Source organism: Saccoglossus kowalevskii, chromosome 6 (genome assembly GCF_978046115.1).
Source record: "Saccoglossus kowalevskii chromosome 6, keSacKowa6.1, whole genome shotgun sequence".
NCBI lineage: Eukaryota > Metazoa > Hemichordata > Enteropneusta > Harrimaniidae > Saccoglossus > Saccoglossus kowalevskii.
In genome coordinates, this window is record NC_140646.1 from 35,997,485 (window position 1) to 36,021,319 (window position 23,835).

The 23,835-nt window shown below is 35.3% G+C and overlaps 2 protein-coding genes across 3 annotated transcripts in view; one reads left to right on the forward strand and one right to left on the reverse strand.

Annotated features, from left to right (window-relative positions):
• The window catches only part of LOC100378634 (pre-mRNA-splicing factor ATP-dependent RNA helicase PRP16-like), a 33,247-nt gene extending 19,145 nt beyond the window's left edge, over positions 1 to 14,102 (reverse strand). The window contains exons 1-9 of one of the 2 annotated variants that reach the window (XM_085500470.1): positions 14,012 to 14,102; positions 13,512 to 13,895; positions 7,115 to 7,296; positions 5,141 to 5,278; positions 2,907 to 3,057; positions 2,294 to 2,400; positions 1,940 to 2,001; positions 1,670 to 1,825; positions 1,163 to 1,348 (exon numbers count right to left, since the gene is read on the reverse strand). In XM_085500470.1, coding sequence (XP_085356596.1) covers positions 1,163 to 1,348; positions 1,670 to 1,825; positions 1,940 to 2,001; positions 2,294 to 2,400; positions 2,907 to 3,057; positions 5,141 to 5,278; positions 7,115 to 7,296; positions 13,512 to 13,840 — 1,311 coding nt within the window. In that variant the 5' untranslated portion in view covers positions 13,841 to 13,895; positions 14,012 to 14,102. Of the gene's footprint in view, positions 1 to 1,162; positions 1,349 to 1,669; positions 1,826 to 1,939; positions 2,002 to 2,293; positions 2,404 to 2,906; positions 3,058 to 5,140; positions 5,279 to 7,114; positions 7,297 to 13,511; positions 13,896 to 14,011 lie in introns of both variants that reach the window. The other variant, XM_085500469.1, reaches the window with a different exon arrangement.
• A 100-nt stretch (positions 14,103 to 14,202) lies between these two features.
• On the forward strand, positions 14,203 to 23,285 carry LOC100378486 (uncharacterized). The gene is made up of 8 exons (XM_002739577.3): positions 14,203 to 14,396; positions 16,131 to 16,257; positions 18,440 to 18,512; positions 18,911 to 19,178; positions 21,023 to 21,124; positions 21,574 to 21,614; positions 22,220 to 22,358; positions 22,680 to 23,285. Exons 1-8 carry the CDS (start codon positions 14,220 to 14,222, stop codon positions 22,788 to 22,790), a joined length of 1,038 nt encoding a protein of 345 aa, XP_002739623.1. The 5' UTR covers positions 14,203 to 14,219; the 3' UTR covers positions 22,791 to 23,285.
• The last annotated feature ends 550 nt before the right edge of the window (positions 23,286 to 23,835 follow it).

The window sequence follows — 23,835 nt, forward strand, 5'->3', positions numbered from 1 at the left end:
TGCATAATCAATACTGGTTTAATTAGTAGTCTCGCTAGTATCACTAGTTACTATTGTGGGATAATTGCTAAAGTCTATATAGAATTATCCAGAGTCTGCATTACAACAAAGAGTAGTAATTACTAGACCTGGTGAAGATCACCAGTGTGCAAAGGAAACAAAGCTCCTACAACTGACATGGGTTAATAAGACAAGGAATCAGTATTGACATAGATTGAGACAGTAATCTAAGCATATATCTTGTATACATGTATCTCCAAATACAGAATAGGCTGACATCACAGACTGCTGTCTGAATAAATTATTATTATTATTAATCCTTTATTTCAGGCCAAAAAAGTCCCATATTAAATACATAACAAACACGAACACTAATAAATACAACGTCTAAGATTAGTCCAAAATTTGGATAAGAAAAAACTGTCAGAGTTGACACAAGTACGAATTAAAGCATTATCGCTCGTAAGTAGACGCTGACTGAAGTTATATAATGCCTTGCGCTGAAGAGATTCAAAGTTGAAAGTTGACACCTATGATGTTTCCTAGAGTTGCACCATACCAATAGTTATTATTCATTATTTTTGAGTTCTTATACCAATAAACTATTCAAACTGTATTCTATTGTGATAAACTGATTCAGCGTTTGTTTCATATTGTTTGTTTGTGTGTAATTGTGTGAATCATTGTCTATCGACTTCAGGATCACTATTATTTATCTTGATACGAGAGCGCTACTATTTGCCAATTGTATACCAAGCAGTTTAGTAACCATGCGATTAAAAACAGAGAACAAGATAAACGGCCAAGAATCTGATTTCTGTCACAATATCAAAGCAATTGGGATGGTACTTTTCAAGAAGATGTATAGAATAGCATTTTTCTCCCAAAAATATTCACTAAAATTAGAGAATAGAAGTCTTCATGAAATGAACAGCACTGACAGACTCTGAAAAAACTACACAAGCAAGAGTCACAAGATTTGCCCCTCAAATAGGTCTATTCACTTCGTTCATTGCATCTATGTTACCAATGACTGGCAAACACAAGTCATGGTTTTCTTGTTTTTAATAAGATCTCGGAATCCATTTGCATCATATTTCATAAACATTTACTGCAATGTAAACACACACACTTAATAGTTAGAGTTAGAAGAAACCATTACCTTGATGGGGATGACAGGTTCAGGTTGTTTGGTGAATACAATTCTCCCATCTAAAAATGGCGGTACAATATTATGGACAAGTAAATGTATCCTAGCAACATTATCTTCTTCCATCTCTGCTTCTTCGTCTACTCGCTGCACAACACCGCTGGTTAACATACGATTCATCTCCCATCTATCATTATCCTAGAAAGGTTGAAAAGATTGGAGTTTTGGTGTAAAATATAAACTACCCAACACAACACTAATATTTACTGGTATATACAAAAATGACATCTGCACATGATGAACAAAAATTGTTCTTTTGATGAATTGGGTGCTCAGTCGAGCACCCGTTTCAACTAAGCACCCAACCCTTAAAAAGCATGAATTTGTGAGTTGAGGTCACTGAGCTACACATACATTGGTTGAGTACGATATACATATAACAAATTAATTAATGAATTATCAGCTCTCAAGTTTTAACATAACAAAATCATCAGAATATCAGTGAAATTAAAAATATACCTTATTAATCTGCCTCTGCTGAGCTGATATCCTTTTGACTACTTGTTTTTGGAATTCTTCTTCTTTCTTCTTTGTATATTCATTGGACATAGAGGCAAATGGGTTGTTCTGATCATCATAGCCTTCATCCATGCCATACCACTGCCTGTCTAGTTTCTAAGTGTGAGAAAAATAAATTATGCAAAATATTCCAACTTTCATTGCCAAAGATTACAACCAATGAGTGAACAGTGAACATATACAAATACAGATTTGTAGTAGATTGAATACTTTTTGTTCATCTTCCCAAGCTTCTTTATCTTCCTCTGTTTCAACTTTAGCTCCTTTTTCACCTACAAGAAAATTTTAAATGAGTTCTCAAATGATATCTTTTCATTCTTCTAATGTTTTTGTACCAAACAATTTTTCGAGTAAAAAGATTTTGAAATATCTTGGACAAATTTGCATTAGTTTCTATAGTGAAACTATTTAGGAATAAGGGACAGTGCACAGTTCATTATTTCATAAAGCGAACGGCAGTCTGATCAAAGAACTAAATCGAGAGGAGAAACTTTCAATTAATAACAGTGATTGAAAAGTCCATACATAATCAGTAGAGTAGAATGCTAGTAGAATGATGTTTACCTTCAGAGTACCGTGGAGTTGCTCCTGATCGCTTTCTATTAGTAGCCCACTGGTTGTATTTATATGATGGCGTAGGTAATGGTGTATTTTCAGACCTTCTTTTTGACCTACTAAATAAGCACATTAAAATCCTGTTATAGCAGAGTAAAAAATATTAAGTTGCATTATGTAAAAATAATATATTCTACAGTAATAAGTGTTGAAATGAAATAGACCACGCATGCAAATGGCTGTCGAGATCTTATTAAGAAAGTGCAATGTACATGCAATGTACGCTGGGTGTAGTAAGTTTTTTTCATAACCACATCACCGTCAGTCTGAAAACGAATATTACAGTAGTACAATTCACAATACTATAAAGTTACCACAAAGATTTCATTTTTTCATTCAATGAAATTTGATAAAAATTGTGGCCTAGTTCAAACTGGATTCTGATTTTTTTATTTTATAATCTCTCAGACTGTCATCAAATGTTTTATTCACCAAAGATTTCTTTGTTCAGTCAATCTTGTCTGTTCAATTTACAAAAAGGTTTCAATCATTTATTTATTCGTTTGGTCACATGAAAAATTGAAAGATGAACCAATCAGTGCACTTGAACCTTGAACTTTACCTGCTCCTTTCAGAACTTCTATTAGATCTATAACTTCTGTCATGCTCTCGAACTGAACCAGACGGAGATGGCATATCCCATGTTGATGGTGTTTTTCGTAGTGACGCATCATCCTCATCATCCCAGGTTGATCTAGATGGTGTACCACCCTCTGTAAGATACATAATGTATTTGTAATAAGGATCTATTTGTTCATTTAATGCAAACTTTTTTGGAACAAGGTACAGGGATTACCCTAGAAGGCGGCTTGTAATAATAATACTACTGTAAAATCTGTATTAGAAGCCGCGGCTTCTATTAAAATGGTACAATGCAACAGAGGGGATGCGGCTTCTATTAAAATGGTACAATGCAATAGAGGGGATGTGGCTTCTATTAAAATGGTACAATGCAACAGAGGGGATGCGGCTTCTATTAAAATGGTACAATGCAATAGAGGGGATGTGGCTTCTATTAAAATGGTACAATGCAATAGAGGGGATGTGGCTTCTATTAAAATGGTACAATGCAACAGAGGGGATGCGGCTTCTATTAAAATGGTACAATGCAATAGAGGGGATGTGGCTTCTATTAAAATGGTACAATGCAACAGAGGGGATGCGGCTTCTATTAAAATGGTACAATGCAACAGAGGGGATGTGGCTTCTATTAAAATGGTACAATGCAATAGAGGGGATGTGGCTTCTATTAAAATGGTACAATGCAACAGAGGGGATGCGGCTTCTATTAAAATGGTACAATGCAATAGAGGGGATGTGGCTTCTATTAAAATGGTACAATGCAATAGAGGGGATGTGGCTTCTATTAAAATGGTACAATGCAATAGAGGGGATGTGGCTTCTATTAAAATGGTACAATGCAATAGAGGGGATGTGGCTTCTATTAAAATGGTACAATGCAATAGAGGGGATGTGGCTTCTATTAAAATGGTACAATGCAATAGAGGGGATGTGGCTTCTATTAAAATGGTACAATGCAATAGAGGGGATGTGGCTTCTATTAAAATGGTACAATGCAATAGAGGGGATGTGGCTTCTATTAAAATGGTACAATGCAATAGAGGGGATGTGGCTTCTATTAAAATGGTACAATGCAATAGAGGGGATGTGGCTTCTATTAAAATGGTACAATGCAACAGAGGGGATGTGGCTTCTATTAAAATGGTACAATGCAATAGAGGGGATGTGGCTTCTATTAAAATGGTACAATGCAATAGAGGGGATGTGGCTTCTATTAAAATGGTACAATGCAATAGAGGGGATGTGGCTTCTATTAAAATGGTACAATGCAATAGAGGGGATGTGGCTTCTATTAAAATGGTACAATGCAATAGAGGGGATGTGGCTTCTATTAAAATGGTACAATGCAATAGAGGGGATGTGGCTTCTATTAAAATGGTACAATGCAATAGAGGGGATGTGGCTTCTATTAAAATGGTACAATGCAACAGAGGGGATGTGGCTTCTATTAAAATGGTACAATGCAACAGAGGGGATGTGGCTTCTATTAAAATGGTACAATGCAACAGAGGGGATGCGGCTTCTATTAGAGCATCTACACATATGAGAAATGATGAATTTTTGGTTCTCAATTATTCAAATAGAATGGATGCGACTTCTATTAGGGATGCGGCTTCTAATACAGATTTTACGGTACTATCATATCTATTCTATTAGTGCATCTATTGAACTATAATTGTATGACTTATTTTGTCTAATAGACAATCTTGTCATTTATGTAAGCATATGCACTACCAATAGTAGTGTGAATAACACCAAATTGATGTACCGGTATGCAAACATAAATTACCTGTTTCGAAATTAAAATTCATCAAAGTTGGAGAAAATTGTTGAACAAAACCAGTCTGAAACGTTTCGAAGGGTAACCTTTCCATGTATTGACTATGAGGGACATAATACAGGGTTTGCGCTAGTGTCTTGGCAAGACGAGTCCCACTTACAAAATTTAAAAAAAAAGAAATTTTATCCTAGATAACCTTATTAGAGATTGGACCTCAGCTTGCCTGAAAAACTGGGTTCCTCTTTAATAATTGGAGTCAGGGAAGCAAAATATGGGGTTAACGCAATCCCTGATAATAACAATAATATTGCCTGACTATTGGCATTCATCTCCTTACTCAAGAAGAATATTTTCTCTCCTAACATTAAGAAAATGACCTTCTTTCTTTGGAAACAATTGAGAAACCAGCCTAAGGAAAGTAAAATATTGGTTACCTCTTGGCTTGTGTCTTGGTGAGGATGGCTCATCTCTGCTCCGACTACTCCTATTATAGCTTCTTTCAGACCTCATGTCTGCATTTCTGTTATACGTGTAGTGTTTATCTCGTTCTCTTTCATATCTACCTTTGTAACCTTTCAAACAATTAGAGTAAAATTCAGTGAATACAAAAACATTAAATGCCATACTTTGTGCATCATTAGTTGTCAGAAATCAACATCAAAACACAACCACTTACGAATACCACAAGTTTCATTGCCTAAAACGATTTACATCCATTTAATATCATTATGAAATGAGTTGCCTATTTAAAAAAAGCAAAATCAATACAAACATTGATAATCATTTTTCACTTCCGCAATGTGTTATACAATCACAAATATTTGGAAACTGTCGGTAGTACTTCTAGTAGCATTCTGATTGGTTAATGGCATTCTTGACCTATCAGGTCAAAGGTCACCATGGTAGGTCAATTCGTGATCAAGAGAACATGCTGGATATAGAAACGATCAAGTGTTCTAAAAAATGTGTTCACAAGAGTACTAACTTACGAGTATGAAGTGTACCAGTATTTCATAGCAACCAAAGAAACAATATTTTTTTGTATTGACATGACTGTCAGTTCAACAGTTTTCATTAATTAAAGCCTAAATTAGAGTCAAACCATTGTTCCAAAATAAAAATCTTAGGTGGACGAAATTTTGGAAAACAAAACAGCACAATTCTGTGATCGGTGAAAATTATAGAAGTCAACAAGTCATTGAAAATGACACAGTCCCCGTCAAATTTTTGAAAGTTCTCTTTGTGCTTGTCATAATAAAGCAGAGGGGTTGTCGCGAGCGTGTCCTTGAAACTTGAGTTCCAAGTGGCGTATACAATAGATTGTTTATTTACATCAAAACACGTGTTCCGTGTAGTAGTAGTATGGCCAAAAATAAAAACAGCCGTTATTTGGCCATCTTCGATCAGATTATGAAACACACTGATATGTATGATGTATATGCCAAATACCAATAAAACTAGTACATAAATTGTGGAAATATAGTAGTAAGGCCAAAAAGTCAGATGGCTGTCAATCGGCCATCTTTGACCAGATTTTGAAACAAATTGTCATGGAAATGCATCCTAACATGTATAAATTACATGTATGTGCCAAATTTGAATGAAAACTGACAGAGCACGTTCAAGATACCGCATAAAAAAACCAAAACAAGATGCCTGCCAGTTGATAATCTTTGATCCAATTGTGAAATAAATCGTCATGGACATGCATCTTAACATGTATAATCTATGTACCAAGTTTGAATGAAAACTGACAAAGCATGTCCAAAATACAACATTTTCAAAAACCAAGATGGCTGCCAGTCGGCCATTTTGAATTGAATCGCTAAACCACTGCATGTGCATATGTCCCAAATAAGGTACTAGGCACATGCAAAGAATGAATGGAATTGGTCCAAGGGATTCTGAGATATGACTCTGGACGGACGCACGGACGGAGACCAAATTATAAGTCCCCGTTTTCGAACTTTGTCCGAACGGGGACTAATAAATTATAAAAATCTGTTAAATAATTAGGTGGTTGAATTACATGTAGGTGAGTTTTTATGGTACACATAAGTTCAACCACTCTTACTGTCTATAGTGCATAATAATGGTAGAAAATTATCACAATAATAAATAATGTTTCTTGCTCTATTAGAAGTACGGTACAACATAAAAAAATAAAAATTTGAGATATGCTACTTATGTAAAGTTTGACATGTTTATGTGTAATATATGAAGAGTGGACATTAATATCATGTAATCATGTAGACAGTGAGGTATAAATCTGATCAAATCAATTAAAGGCACAACATCAGCATTTGAGCCACTATTGTCTAGCTTATTGTCCAGTGTTGTTGTTGAATGAGGGAAAATATATAGAACAGCTGGATTTTTAAAAACAGGTACAAGAAAAACTACAATACCTTTTTCTTTCCTTCTATCTCTGTCTCTATCTCTATACTTGTTGTCTTTCTCAGTGTCCTTAGATGATGCGTACACACCTCTGGATTCCCTATCTTTTAGTTTTCTGTGCAGTTTATCTCTAATCTCTTCACTTACTCCTCCTGGATGGGATGGTGTTTCAACTCTAGGTGCTCGGTAATGTCTGTAATCAATGAAGTTATATGATTATTTCTAAGTAAAAATCCACAAATGACATCGCACATTTGTGATGCGCAAGTCTATGGAAGGAACCATACAATGTAGGTCTTCTGTGACGATAAAAATCCTAATATCTGAAAATAATAAATTTAATGACACAAAATATACCAGAAATGACTAAAATACCATCACAAAGATTCAAGACTGACACATAAAGAACTAATTCAAAACAAAATTACTGTCTGGTATTAAAACTGGCTTTATGAATTGACATATGGGAAGTAACATATGTTTGTTGCTCATATATATAATCATAATGGAAATAAATAATTGTACTAAAATATGAATTCAAAGCATAAATGTGTTTCTCTGTACATAAGAGTTCAATTTCACACGATTTGTTAGTATAAATGTATGATAATAAAAACTTGACAATATTTTTCTGGATTCTTGCACTTTATTTGTATCATTGTCATATGAGAAGTACTCTTGTCCTTAGTGGAGATATTGAAACTAATCCAGGACAACAAAATAGATCTGTATGTGAACCAAGGATGTACACAAGGATCAGACATGACACCAGCTCTTCTACATATTTGCAGATCTCTGATTTGCAGAATCAATAATATTGCACTATAGTGTTGATTGAATTCAGAATCAATAATTCCTGTCTATGTGCCCTGTATGCTGAGAAATTCATAACATATTGTTTTTCATCTTTAACTTTGTTTTGTGTACATTGGTCATATGTTCTAGACTTAACTGCAATCTGTTTATGTCTGTCAGTTTCGATTTTAAGACAATGATTACCGATACTAACTCTAAATGTACGTAGCTGATATCAACAAGTACAACATTCAGCTTTAAACTTGTTCTTAAACATTCTGTATGTCCTTAACTTATTAGAGGAACCAATTTGCTTTCAATTGTCATTAATATGCATATCATTTTCCCACTTTTTTTCAAATAATTTCTTGTGAACTCATGCACGATGTTGAAATAATCTCACTTGAAAATATAATTTGGTTATAATCAATCCTACCAGTACTGAATTTTTGAAACCATTTGTTGTTGTTGTTTCTATTAATACTGATGGCATCCTTCAGTTATATATTTGATGAGTTACTGAATCTATTAATGATTTGATTAATTATTCTTAATAAATACGTCAACTGGGTATCTCCCCAGTTCACTATTCGTAGCAATTCTGTTTACAGACATGCCAACTACAAATCTGCAGAATGAAAGATGAACATGTCTTATACATCACTGTTGTTTATACCTTCTTTAAATCTACCGTTTACACTGATAATTAGACCAAGATAATTGATTTTTTGACAATATTAATTTCCTTTCCTTCAAAGAAAAATGTTTTGTCCTATTTGATTCATAAAAATAACAAGTCATTGAAAATGACACAGTCCCCGTTAAATTCTTGAAAGTTCTCTTTGTGCTCGTCATATTAAAGCAGAGGGGTTGTTGCGAGCGTGTCCTTGAAAGTGGCGTATACCACAGATTGTTTATTCACATCAAATTCGAACATGTGTTGCGTGATGAACCCTCCGGTTTAATACATACATGTAGCATACAAATGAAAATGGTACATAAATCTTGGAAATATAGTAGTAAGGCCAAAAAGTCAGATGGCTGTCAATCGGCCATCCTTGATCTGATTTTGCAACAAATTGTTCTGGACATGCATCCTAACATGTATAAAGTATGTACGAAGTTTGAATGAAAACTGACAAAGCATGTCCAAAATACAAAATTTTCAAAAAACAAGATAGCTGCCAGTCGGCCATTTTGAATTGAATCGCTAAACCACTGCATGTGCATTATGTCCCACATAAAGTACTAGGCACGAACTCACGGACAGTCGGAGAACATGTATTCTAACATGTATAATTTATGTACTAAATTTGAATGAAAACTGACAAAGCATGTCCAAAATATAACATTTTCAAAAAACAAGATGGCTGCCAGTCGGCCATTTTGAATCGAATCGCTAAACCACTGCATGTGCATATGTCCCACATAAAGTACTAGGCACATGCAAAGAATGAACAGAATCGGTACAAAAGATTCTGAGATATGACTCCGGACAGACAGACGGGAAGTTAGATAGAATGTTTTTTTTTCTTTATAAATGCTATAAGTCCAGAGTTCAGAGAGCTGGTACAAATTTTACCTAAATTTTTCTCTGTAATTATCCAGGTTCTATTTTGAGCCTGATATATGAAGTTATCATAGAATATGCATAATAATAATAACTGTTTATTGCATCTTTAGAAATATACATTTCTTTCAGTATATATCGATAGAAAAATAAAATAAAATATAGTTTTTAGAGTTTTAATCTCTAATCTGTCTATCTGTAAAAACTGTAGAGATAGGTAAGTGTATCTCATTTCCAATCATTCATCTAAGTTATGTTTTATTATTTTTCACAGTGGAAAAAACAACCATCTTCTTTGTCTACTAAAAATGTTTTAGTTAATTTTAAATCAGTTTCGAAAGAGTGTGAATTGAAATCAGATAAACACTTACATGTTCCTTACAGAAGCATAGTTTAGGATCTAATTTTTTTTTTATCACTTTTGACCAAAAAAGCACATTTTTGTGCATATTTCAAACTACAGTGTCCATAAAAAAATGCTAACAAAATTTTAAAATTCATACAATAAGCTTTCCGAAAATATATAGTTTTGTGAACAAGGGAGGTCATCTTGGTTTTCTAATTAACTAATTAAAATACGTGTCAGGTAAACTGCATCTCTACCTTAATGTAAAACATGTCTTTTTTACTAGCATGTTATTTTAGTTAATCTCTATGTTCGCTAATTCAAAATGTGACTAATTTAAAATAAAGTACATTTTCACAATAATATTGTTGGCACTGTAGCTGAATTAAGATGTTAATTAATTCATGCATTAAGTGAAATTCAAAGCACCCTAAATGATTCAATTTTCAACCCATAATCCTTTGCAAAATCCAAAATGGTGGAAACACGTTTCTGTCCTATACTGTGAAATACTTTATTTTAGCTGGAATTTAATTTTCGCTAAAAAGACTTTTTGGGTGTTTTGTATGGAATTTATTTTTACAAATTGCAAATCTGCAAGTGCACACACAACACATGAATATTAATAAAATAATGTTCTAGTAAGTTTTCCCTCCTGAATATGTAGCGACTTAAATTTGTAGCTTGCCTAGTTTTTAGCACTGGAGCCTGTTGGCATTCTTTAATTACATGTTTTTTTGTTTGTTTTTTATTACTAAATACTATTACCTGTATTTTGATGATCCAGAACTATATTTTTCGTATTTCAGGGTTTTTCCTAAACCGAGGAACAGGGGCGCAGCGCCCTGGTACTCTCAGCTGGCGCCCTCTTACCGATTGAACTTTCAAGTCATAAATATATTTTTTGAGCCGCGCACTTCCGTGCTGCCGTACAACATAACATCTTTCTCAAATATATTTTTCTCCGTGAAAATAGGAATCAATTTAGTATTTTCCATGGAAACTAAGGTTATAAATACTTCCATAGTGCGCATGACAGTTTCTTGATGCATCTGCGGATGCACGGAAGAAGGTCAAAGGGCAATATAAATAAAAACATCATCAATGTCCATGTTTCAAAGATTTCTTCAGTTTTTTAGCAAAGTGGTGATAATTTTCTTACATATGATTCAAGTTCTTCTAAACATATTTATGCGTTTCTCGTGTGTTTCTATAGCTGTCTTATAGATTTCTAGACGATCCGGCCCTGGTCGGTTGTGGCCCTGGTAAAAAAAGACATTCCGGCCCCAAAACAGTTTGGTCGATCCGGCCCTGGTATAAATTATATTCGATACGTGTTCGTATCTAATGTTAATATATTAAATACACGAATGTCTGACTATCTTGTTTAACAACTTATTTTTCGTCTTTTGCAGGGCATTTTTCACGATTTAACACCGTGTTTGACAGTGCAACAGATGTATGTTCATTTATTCGCCGCCTGCGTGAACCGCAGACAATAGAATACACATCTAATACAATCTGTTTTTGTCAGGGTTCGAATGCACTTTCGTGGTTTGTTGAGTAATGAACGTTAATACATTAAATGCACTACGAATGTATGACTATCTTATTCACAACTTATTTTTCGCCTTTTGTAGGACTTATCAGAGTTCATGGAAAGAATGTAGCCAATTAACACTTACATTTTAGCACAATGCAAGGGCCATACACATCTTCCGGTCGGGCATGGTGTCAAAGTACACACAATCATTGAAATGGTAATGAGGAGTGTAGCAAACAGGTCACTTGACTCCACTGACAAGGTGTCAAAGCACACATGAATATTTAAATACATGTACATGTAGTAAACAAGTGTAGTGTACCATTTTTCTAATCAACGTGATTAGTAGCCAGCAAATGTAGCATTAAATCTGCTGTTTTCAATTGAATTTATTTGTCACATTTCCTTGCCTAGTTTGAGTTATTTATATAATAACTGGGACTAATATAATGCGACGTGACGTAATATGGGACGATTTTTGTTATAATCAGTGGGACTAATATAATGCGACGTACCGTAACATGGGACGATTTTTGTTATAATCAGTGGGACTAATATAATGCGACGTACCATAACATGGGACGATTTTTTTAGTATCAGTGGGACTGATAAAACACGACATCTTATTAGCTGGCTGGTTCGAATTTATCCATTTTTACAGTGATGAATATTGCGTTCGAGTTGAGTTACTAGTAATTACAAGCCTGATTTACATTTTTCTTGTAGTGTTTTTCGTCAATGTATTAAATATAAGTGCGTTGGGAAATAGCATAATTATATTACCACGCGTTCTATTTATTTTCAATGCACGTGGTCGGCGCTTCTGATTGCGTTTATTTAGTATTTTTATTTTAGAAATGTATCACTGGCTGTGTTTTTTTGTCATGTCTCGCAACTGAACGTCCAATCTGACCTTGTTTTGGCTGTATTTTTTTTATTATCAATGGGACTGATATAACGCAATGTACCGTAACATAGGGTAATTGTTTTATTATCAGTGGGACTGATATAATGCGACGTACTGTAACATGGAACGATTTATTTATTATCAGAGGGACTGATATAACGCAACGTACCGTAACATGGGGTGATAGTTTTATTATCAGTGGGACTGATTTAACGCAACGTATCAGTGGGACTGATATAACGCAATGTACCGTAACATGGGGTGATTGTTTTATTATCAGTGGGACTGATATAATGCGACGTACTGTAACATGGGGTGATTATTTTATTACCAGTGGGTCTGATATAATGCGACATACCGTAACATGGGGTGATTTTTTTCATTATCAATGGGACTGATATAATGCGACGTACCATAACATGGGGTGATTTTTTTATTATCGAACAAAAAAAATGCGGACCCTGAGCGGAACTGAAATGTATTGCTCAACAACCGGAAGCACAACGTGCAAAGAAACAGTTTATTTGTTTATTTACTGGTAGACCAATAAAACTATTTTGTCTGCCTACATAAACTGCTACATAATTCATTACGCGACAAACCACAAATGTGTATTCGAACCCTGACTGAAACGGATTGTATTAGATGTGTATTCAAGTTATCTGTCTGCAGGCCACACACGTCCACGTGCATACAGTGTTTAGTACAAAGGCGGCGGCGAGTAAATGAAAAACATATGCTGCATTGTGTAAAATATGGTGTGAAACTGTAAAAATTCCCTGCAAAAGACAAAAAATAAGTTGTTAAACAAGATAGTCAATCATTCGTTGTGCATTTAACATATTAACATTAGATATGAACACGTATCAAATATAATTTATACCAGGGGCGGATCGACCAAACTGTTTTGGGGCCGGAACGTCCAAACCAGGGCCGGGACGTCTTTTTTTCACCAGGGCCGCAACCGACCAGGGCCGGATCGTCCTGATACCGTTTTAGACATGTACTTGTTTGAGCCCACGTGACGTCCGATGTAAGCTTGACTGTGGGACTATTTATATCCATGATTTTCTCCAAAAGAAAATTGGTTGAACAATATCTTCCTATACAAAAAATGCTATATATAAACATTTGTGAAAATTTATTGGTATTTCAATCGTACGTCATTTGTACGCCAATCGTACGTCAATCCACAGTCCGAGGGACTGTGGTGAACCGTACACTGTCTTCACACTAAATACTATTACCTGTGTTTTGATGACCCAGAACTATATTTTTCATATTTCTTGTAATCTTCCTCTTCTTCATCGCTATCATCATCTTCGTCTTCATCATCATTTTCATCCCATTCATGCTTATATGACGTCACTCTGGATTTCTTTACTCCATCACCGCTTTTCTCTTTCTTTTTCTCCGCGGCAAGTGTATCAAGACCAAGCAACGATCGTCGAGGTGCGTCAGGAACTTTGAAAAGAATTCTTTCGCCGCTTCCTTCATTTGACTTCTTTTTTATAATCAATCCTCCTGTTTGATATTTAGAACCCTCCAGTCTGTGCATAGACGGGTCTTCGTCCATCTTGATGAGTTGCAATCACGTCGACTGCAGCAGGGTATGTTATATCCCTATATATCTCACATTCAAAACAAAAACATTGTTCGTCACCAAAGTGAGCAAATATTGGGATTTCGCTAAATCGTAAGTTGTTTTCGTTTTCTTTAAAATGTAGTTTGGTTATAAGACGCCTACCTACAAAAATGCACCAATCGTGAAATTGTTGTTTTCATGGAAATAATCCAAAATGCACACCATCACGTTTTTGTATCATGTAGGCCGCCATATTTGTAAGGCGAGTGTTTGGTGTCGCTTCTTTCCTCAAAAAAAACAAACAAAAAGTTTTTTAAGTACCGCGAGAAATTGCGAGAGTTCTCGGCCAGGCAACCAAACGTAAACTACAATGGCGGATCCCTTGTTGCTTCGTGCTTTGAAAGGACAGCCAAAAAATCTAAGCCTGACAAACAAGGAGTTAGACACTGTTCCGAGAGTAATCGGAAAGCTGCAGTGTTTGTCAGGTTTAAATTTGAAGAATAACAAAATCACAAGTTTGCCAAAAGAGCTGGGATTCCTTAAAAACGTAAGTTGGACCTCAACTATACACCGCTGTCACCACAGGGGCCTGGCGATATATTCGTATAGACGTCTATGGGGCGGAACGACTATGCCCCGACACAGGACCTTACCCTTGCGCAAAATAATAGAAATTATATAATTAATAAAGTTTGGTAATGTAGAGCAAGCATAAGTCGTTTAATTTAAGTATCCACGCTTCAAAACCCCGAAAATCACTAAAACTTGTATATGATCGACCGGAAACAAAATTATTTGTTGTAAATTACTGTACATTATGCGTGTATAATATCAAAACAAAGCAGTGTAGTGTTGAGAATTACTGTACATTATGTGTAATATCAAAACAAAGTGTAGTGTTGAGAATTACTGTACATTCTGTGTAATATCAAAACAAAGTGTAGTGTTGAGAATTACTGTACATTATGTGTAATATCAAAACAAAGTGTAGTGTTGAGAATTACTGTACATTCTGTGTAATATCAAAACAAAGTGTAGTGTTGAGAATTACTGTACATTCTGTGTAATATCAAATATCAAAACAAAGTGTAGTGTTGAGAATTACTGTACATTATGTGTAATATCAAAACAAAGTGTAGTTTTGAGAATTACTGTACATTCTGTGTAATATCAAAACAAAGTGTAGTGTTGAGAATTACTGTAGATTCTGTGTAATATCAAAACAAAGTGTAGTGTTGAGAATTACTGTACATTATACATCAAAACAAAGCAGTGTAGTGTTAAAGTGTGGCTCCGCAATCCCAGGGATTACACCAGTGCATCATGGGAAATGTAATTTACATGGTCCGCTCAGTTGTTTACTTGGTACACAGCTGTTATCATTTCAACTGAAGGTGTTACTTGCATGAGCTAACATGCATTACGCTATTATCCAATTTGAAAGGACTTATTGAATTCCATGCTCACGGGGCCCACGCAATATTTTGTAAGCAGTTTTCTTACTGGTGCTCCTTATTTAGTTCCGTGCTTGCACGATACAGCGCATCGTCATAAATAATTGTGGTTTATTTGAATGAACTACACATGTACATGTAGTTATCACACAGTAAACGTTTGCCATAATGTGTCTTGTCGGCTAGGCAATAATAATGTTATGCAACGTGAAAAAAAAGGCGTTAACAAAGGCGAGAACGTCATATATATTAAACTCAATGAACCCCGCTATTATCAAGTTGTTATGACCAACCAGGCCCGTAACATCCACCAAACTAATTTAGGCCAGAACCCACAGCTTGGTTCGTCTTTTGGAATGTTCAAGCACGGTCTCTCCCCTCTCGTGCACACCCCAGCTTGTGCCATCTGTACTCGCTCACTTCCCATTGCTTTTATGTGGAAATCACACTGACATTGCTCCAAACTTGTAAATTAACATCAAAATGGTATCGCGGATATATTCATGTTTGTGTGCAACATGAAAATAACGCACCACAGACAGTAAGACCATCAAAAAGAGTGATTTTGTGGAGCACCAGTCCATGAAGCGATGTTTCACACTTGGATGTCATTTCCATACTGAAAACTGGCAGCCATCTTTCCTTTTATACACCCAGACCCACGGTTATAAGGTTACTGTCCATATATATTATCAAAACAAAGCAGAATAATATAGTGTTGAGGATTACTATACATTATATGTGTATAATATCAAAACAAAGTAGTTTCTGTTTTCATTTTTTAAAGATGTTTCATGGGATAATCTTTTTTTTTCTTCATATTTTAGCTAACAGTACTTAATCTTGGAAACAATGCATTAGATGATTTACCTGAGCCACTAGGTGCACTTCAGAGTTTAGAAACATTACACATTTTTCATAATAATATACAGACATTGAATACTAAAGTTCTTGGTAAGTATCAACTACTACAAATGTATATCGGGTTCATGAATCATATAATTTCTGCTTGTAATATTTGGTGGCAAAAAGTCTTGGAATAGTTATTTATATGGTTGCTGTGATTTTTATAGTAACTTTGATTATAAGTGTCTGCAATATTTACTTGTTTACTGAGTGAATGAATAGCCATTTATCCTCCACTCATATATCAGTTGATCCAGTGTTCACCACAAGTGGTTTTAGGTAGGCTGGTACGACCACCTAGTTACTGTCAACATCCGCCCACCAACGTACATCCTTCTGAAATGTCCAGATCATATCAAAAGACCATATATTCAGCTATTGTTTTCAAGGGTCGGGATATAAACAATGACAATTGGAAGTCTGCAAGCAGTTATCATGTATATTAATGGCAATAGTGATAAAAGTAAAGTGTCGGCAATTATCTATGAGTCAATCATCTTAATTCATTGTCACCGTTGATTGCATACCATAAATAACTACAATTAGTTCCGATCATAGCTGTCTTCTTAGTAATTGTGTTGTGATCACAAAAGTAAGAAGTAAATCTGAAGAAAATATTTTGTTTTGTGTCTTTATTTCCTCAGGCTCAGCTCCGAAGTTGTACTTTTGCGCCATGAATAAAAAAAAACTGTTTGAACTCAAGGTTATCCATGGGACTGAGTGTTTTCATGTCAGTAGAATAGATTTGAAGTCACCACGCTGTTTTCTGATATAGAAAAAAAACCCATCCACCATCCAAGTGTTGAAGACTATTATTAGTGCAGTTTTGGGATTTGTATGAAGCTATCAATCATTCTATTGTATAGCTTGGCAGGTGTGACAATGTGATAGAGCTAACTTACTTTATGATCAATGCCAGCAGACACTGTAAATGTACATACATGTGAATGGTTTGATTCATCTGAAGATGGACATTGTACTAAGGGATGCTATCAAATACTGGACTAAAATCTGCATCATTTCTAATTACCCATACAATAGCAATTATGGAAAGAATTTGTTCTCAAGGCCATATATTAATATTTGCACCCTATTTGACAATGTACAAATACATTTCATGCAGAGTGTAAATAAAAAATGTTACATATCTATAACAGCCCATGTTTACAACTGGTTTGTTTTATTTATGGTGGCGTAAACACTATTCAAGTACTGGCATGATTGATAAAGTGACAATGCACCAAGGCATTGCGAGGCTAGATTTATTGAATCCATTGGGGTCTAGCTTAAACCAGTTGTGAATGGTACATGTATACAATGGAATGTGTAGAGAGATTTGTATTAAAGATGTCTAACTCCATCAAAATTGTTGCTGCCAAATTAAACATTTTCAGTATAAAAGATGCAGTGAGTACTCTGGAGAGCTTCTCATTTTCACATCTTTTTAAGTAGTTTTTGCCTTATTTATGTGTAAGAATTTCCCCCACAATCATTACTGACATGTTGGTGGCTGTAACTTATAAGAACCTCTTGACAGATTTGAGAACAATTGACATTGTTGTTAGAAGGTCACAGCTCAATTGCTATTTGCCATTTAATACTTTGCAAAATGCTAATTTGGCAAGAAATAAAGAAAATCAAAATGGGTTCAGGTTAGCTAGATACATTTGTACTCTTATGGTTGGTTGGTAAGACTGATGTTATTTGAGAAGTACTATTATATTATGGCATATACATACTTTACATGTACAGTCAAACATGTTTATAACGACCACCCAAGGGACTTCATAGAATATCTGTGAAATGTTCACTTACACTAGCTGTTACACATTTATGTTTTTGGTTTCTGTCACCCTGAAATGCACATTTGTAAAAAAAATTTAAAATTAAATAACAACTCATCTTCAAGCAAAATTGAAAAAGCATTCTGTGTTTTTGCCAAACCCCCCTTTCCTGTCGCAGTTCAACTTTCTGCAAATGAGAACTAATGAGGAGCTTTGTTAGATACAATAAATGACAGTAACTTTGAAACTTATTTGTTTGGGTTGAAGTATTTATTTTGTACGTCGATATATAAACTATGATAATATTTACATACTGATAAGTGATTTTAGACATAGCGAAAACTTTGAAATGTTTTTTTATGGATTGCCAACTAATACATTTTACACATTTGTCCTGAAAATAATTGGAGATGGTTTTAACCTCGTTGTTCTATTTTACTCAACAGGTGGTCTTAGGAATTTAATATTATTGAATTTGAACAACAATAAACTGAGGAGCCTTCCTGCTGGTATCAACAAGTAAGTGATTTCTTAGTATTGTGTGCTTGCTGGAACTGCAATTCTAACATGGTGATATTGGCATCAAAAATCTGAAATATGTCAAACAGTATACATTATTTAGATAGTCAATCTATTATAGCTAAATATACCATAATTATCTAGATCGGTGCTATCACTACACTAACCTTCAGTGACAGTGATAAACTGTTCTCTTAAATTCATGAAATAAATGGGGTTAACAAAATATCATAAATACATTTCTGCTGACCAGTGTCTTGCATTACAACATTTGTAAGACAAATTGTTCTTGATGACTTTTTCAGTAATATAATGGTTGATATATTTTGAGTGTGTGTGTTCAGTTGGTGGTCAAGACTCAAAAACGTGATTTATTTGTATTTATTCAATCTTCTCAGATTAGCTAAGCTGCAATATCTCAGTGTGGACGGAAATATGTTAATGAGTTTACCATCAGAGTTGTGCGCTCTCAGCAACCTGCAGGAATTACATGCAGCAAATAACCTACTAGTTGCACTGCCTCTGGAAATGGGCTTTCTCATCCACCTGCAGAAACTGTTCCTTCAGAAAAACAGGATAAAAGAGCTTCCTGAAGGTCTTGGTAAATTATACAGGTTACAAGTCATAGATATCGCAGCCAATGATCTCAGGATATTTCCAACAGAGGTAGGTTTCCCTGCATGGCTAATAATAATAAATAAATTTATTCTAAAATCATTGAATCTGGGCTTTTCTTGTAAATAAGGCTGAAGATTACTGTTAAACCATTTGTTTTCACTGGCATTTAATTTTGATGTCTTTTGTCATTTCAATGGGTTTTAGGTTCATAAACTTGGCAGGTAAAACGTTGAGTTCTATTGTTATTTTACATGTTCACATGGATTTAATTTAGCATATTGTAATCACCAGCGAAAAACAGCGAAATTAAAAACCAGTGAATAATTAAAACGTTTACAGTATTTGTTTTTGATCAGTAAATTTGTATTCTTTATTATGCAAGAAAGCACACCTTCATGATTTGTATTCTGTTGTATGGCATCCCTCACGAAAACAGGAGCATAAATTATCCCTTTTGGCAAATATACATTGACACGATTTTCATTGTGAGCCCCCCCCCCCCCAACTGCTTGTCAAATATTAGCATTTCAACTGCTTCTAGCAAGAAATATGCATCACCATAGTGTTTGAGGCTGTCATTTAATCTGAATGCAAACATAATTGATTTGCACTATACTTTGCAGTCATCCATGTATGACTGCTTCCTTGGTGATATTTGACCAGACTGTTTGGGTCACTGCTTCCTTGGTGATATTTGACCAGACTGTTTGGGTCACTGCTGCCTTGGGTATATTTGACCAGACTGTTTGGGTCACTGCTGCCTTGGGTATATTTGACCAGACTGTTTGGGTCACTGCTTCCTTGGTGATATTTGACCAGACTGTTTGGGTCACTGCTGCCTTGGGTATATTTGACCAGACTGTTTGGGTCACTGCTTCCTTGGGTATATTTGACCAGACTGTTTGGGTCACTGCTGCCTTGGGTATATTTGACCAGACTGTTTGGGTCACTGCTGCCTTGGGTATATTTGACCAGACTGTTTGGGTCACTGCTGCCTTGGGTATATTTGACCAGACTGTTTGGGTCACTGCTTCCTTGGGTATATTTGACCAGACTGTTTGGGTCACTGCTGCCTTGGGTATATTTGACCAGACTGTTTGGGTCACTGCTGCCTTGGGTATATTTGACCAGACTGTTTGGGTCACTGCTGCCTTGGGTATATTTGACCAGACTGTTTGGGTCACTGCTGCCTTGGGTATATTTGACCAGACTGTTTGGGTCACTGCTTCCTTGGGTATATTTGACCAGACTGTTTGGGTCACTGCTGCCTTGGGTATATTTGACCAGACTGTTTGGGTCACTGCTGCCTTGGGTATATTTGACCAGACTGTTTGGGTCACTGCTGCCTTGGGTATATTTGACCAGACTGTTTGGGTCACTGCTGCCTTGGGTATATTTGACCAGACTGTTTGGGTCACTGCTTCCTTGGGTATATTTGACCAGACTGTTTGGGTCACTGCTGCCTTGGGTATATTTGACCAGACTGTTTGGGTCACTGCTGCCTTGGGTATATTTGACCAGACTGTTTGGGTCACTGCTGCCTTGGGTATATTTGACCAGACTGTTTGGGTCACTGCTGCCTTGGGTATATTTGACCAGACTGTTTGGGTCACTGCTGCCTTGGGTATATTTGACCAGACTGTTTGGGTCACTGCTGCCTTGGGTATATTTGACCAGACTTTTTGGGTCACTGCTGCCTTGGGTATATTTGACCAGACTGTTTGGGTCACTGCTGCCTTGGGTATATTTGACCAGACTTTTTGGGTCACTGCTGCCTTGGGTATATTTGACCAGACTTTTTGGGTCACTGCTAGCCTAGTTTATATGGAACAGTGACAAGGGATTTGTACTCCGGTCCCTATGTAATTATGATGCCGTTTTGTTATATCTAGTTAAATAAACTACCTCTAAGAGAATTGTATTGTGAAGAAAATCCATTATTACAACAGTTACCAGTACATTCCATCCAAGAAGAGGAAGTCCTTTCATTGAAGGTATTATTTTATATATTGCATATATTTCTTTCATTTTCACAACGATTTCATATTTTAATACTCCAGTAATTTTGATTCAGAATCAGTACTGATTACAAAATCCTTCTCAAAAGACCCGTACATGTAGCTTGTGTACATACTATTGGTTACTCCATCCCACGGGTACAAAAAGGGACAGCTAAAAGAACAACACAAGACAGCCGAGAAATGTGGTGGGCAATATTTTTAGAGGCTGACACAAGTTACCTGGGCAGTTGAAAGATAATGGCACTTTACACTGCAAGTTTGAAACACAACTGCGCCAAATAATGTTTGGAACATTCAAAATCTGTCCTTCTGGTGTGTTGCCCTCCAGTCATGCAGAAAGGTATTTGTATTTCCCAGAACATTTTGAACCTGTTATTATTTTCCTCGATAAACTAACCCCTCTGTATATGATATTATTACAGGAGATAGTTGCCAGGTACATACTGAGAGAATTGAAAGACAGGTATGTACAGATTGAAAATAATAATAATGTTATGTTTTACAGCAGGCAACCTCTCACTGCACAATCCAAACTTTATATACTTGCAGCATCGGTCCATACAAAATCATATCAGGAGTGCTAGTCCAGGTAGAAAGATTTAACCAGTGCTTTATTGAAGGCATTAGGCTGATGTACATGTACATGTTTTTCGCACACAAATTGTATAAGTATTATAAGGGAGCATTCAACCAGTACTTGTAATAAAGATTCGGGGGGGGGGGGGTCTGCGATCTCTGATGGCTTTCTAGTTTAGTCCTGATTACTTTCAAAGTTTGACCTATATATGTATAACCTAACTTTGAATATACCCGGTAGATCTTTACCCATATAGAAAAGTATTTGTGCATATATTTGTTGGGGTATACCGTACAGTTTTTCTATTTTCTATGAAACTGTTTTGATACATGACATGATACTAGACTGTGTTGTATATTTCTTGGAGTCATTTGTTCTTACCAAGAAATGTGCTATACAAATGCACCAAGCTGTGTTTATGCATGTTCATAACAATGCACATGTTTTACTAGTTATCACAATGTTTTTTATGAAAATCAATCTTTTATCAGGTGGTCATACCTCAGGAAAGCAATAAGACACTACCCTAATGTTCGTGATATGCTGGGCCAGGCAAGTAAATGTGCATTGTGTGGTGAAGCATTCCTTAATACGTGGTTGGAGTGTGTCAAGTTTGTGGATGCTCACAAGGTAAGGGCGAGCTTATTTCTATTTATTAATCTAACTTCATTGACAAAAAAAAGATTGAGAATATGGAGCTTTTGTATGTCACATACCATGTTGTGTTGTTGGAATAATCCAAATAGTAATAACTGCCAACTGTAACCTTGCTACTACTTGTTTTCATTATTTCAGAATAAGAAATTCAATAAGGCAGCCCCAGCCTTCCCTCCATAACAAATAGGTTGTGGACCCTCTGGTTAGAAATATGTGTATTATAGGATGCATTGGTAACATAATTTGTGTAAAAATACACTTATAATATCAACATTTTATTATATTTTTTGTCAGGAATTGAAGACAAACAATTCAACAGGTGTGGTTCCAGTCAGAGCTTTACTATGTTCATATAAATGTTTCAACAGTCCTGGGCATGACTTCTATGGAGTAGCATTCCCGTGACCATTGCTTACATTGAGGAAAACATCAGTATAGTTGTGAAGACTATGTACACTGTCAGCATTATATACAGAGAACTAACATATTACGCAATCCATCCTTACGTTATCTACAACATGTGCAAATTATAAATACAAGATTACAGCTTCTATAATTATTGCTTATTTGTTCCTGCAATTACCTTGACAGTGTTACCGTAGTTTGGGCATTAGATTAGAATTACAGCTTAATTCAACTTAACAATAATTTTATCAATTTGTGTAAATAAGTCGCATCATATGACTGTAAAATAAAATCACATTTATTAATTTTGCTTTTATTCAAAATGACAATTTATCAGTTGAATCAGTCACATGACTGCCATTTTAATGTGTGTATATAAATATATCAGTGTTTACATTGTAAATGTAATTGTACAGATTTGGGATGTGGTATATTATGTTTCAACTTAGATGGTGAATATACTGTGCTAACTTTTTTGTATTTTGCGTCTATTCACATGTTCTATTTTTTTATGTCTGGCTTTTATTTCTCGCTAATTTTATATTTTCTGAAGGTTTAATAACCTTATTTCTAATTCTAATTTCTGTCTTACTGGAAATCTATTAAATGCATATCAAGTAGTTTTTCTTTCTAAGCAACTGTTATTCGTGGACAGACAGAAACATTTTGTTATTCAATAAAACAAAATGTACATAATTGTTACCTCACTGCTCATGTTTATTAGTATTGTCTTTTTAAGACAACTCCAGCTTAATAACTCTAGCCTAATCCGTCCATTATCTTATACCATTACTTGTACACATTGTAAGATATTGAATATTATGAAGATAATAAAAATTATCATATTATGTTAAATCAACAATGTAGTCTTGTATCATACAAATGGGAAAACCTTAATTGCTCCAATTTTACAAGCAGCATGGGCGGGGACAATATTCTCATATGCGAGTGTGTGCAACTTGTACTAATTAAAATTGCCAATTTACCCAAACTTGTCAACATTCATATTTTGTAAAAAAGACCAGCATGCAAGGAGTTTCTCACT

What these genes read in the sequence shown, in the direction of transcription:
- LOC100378486 (XM_002739577.3), top strand. Translation starts at nt 14,220, where the DNA reads ATGGCGGATCCCTTGTTGCTTCGTGCTTTGAAAGGACAGCCAAAAAAT. An exon ending in AGCTGGGATTCCTTAAAAAC is followed by an intron (nt 14,397 to 16,130) that starts GTAAGTTGGACC and finishes TTCATATTTTAG; the next exon opens with CTAACAGTACTTAATCTTGG. An exon ending in TCAGGATATTTCCAACAGAG is followed by an intron (nt 19,179 to 21,022) that starts GTAGGTTTCCCT and finishes TGTTATATCTAG; the next exon opens with TTAAATAAACTACCTCTAAG.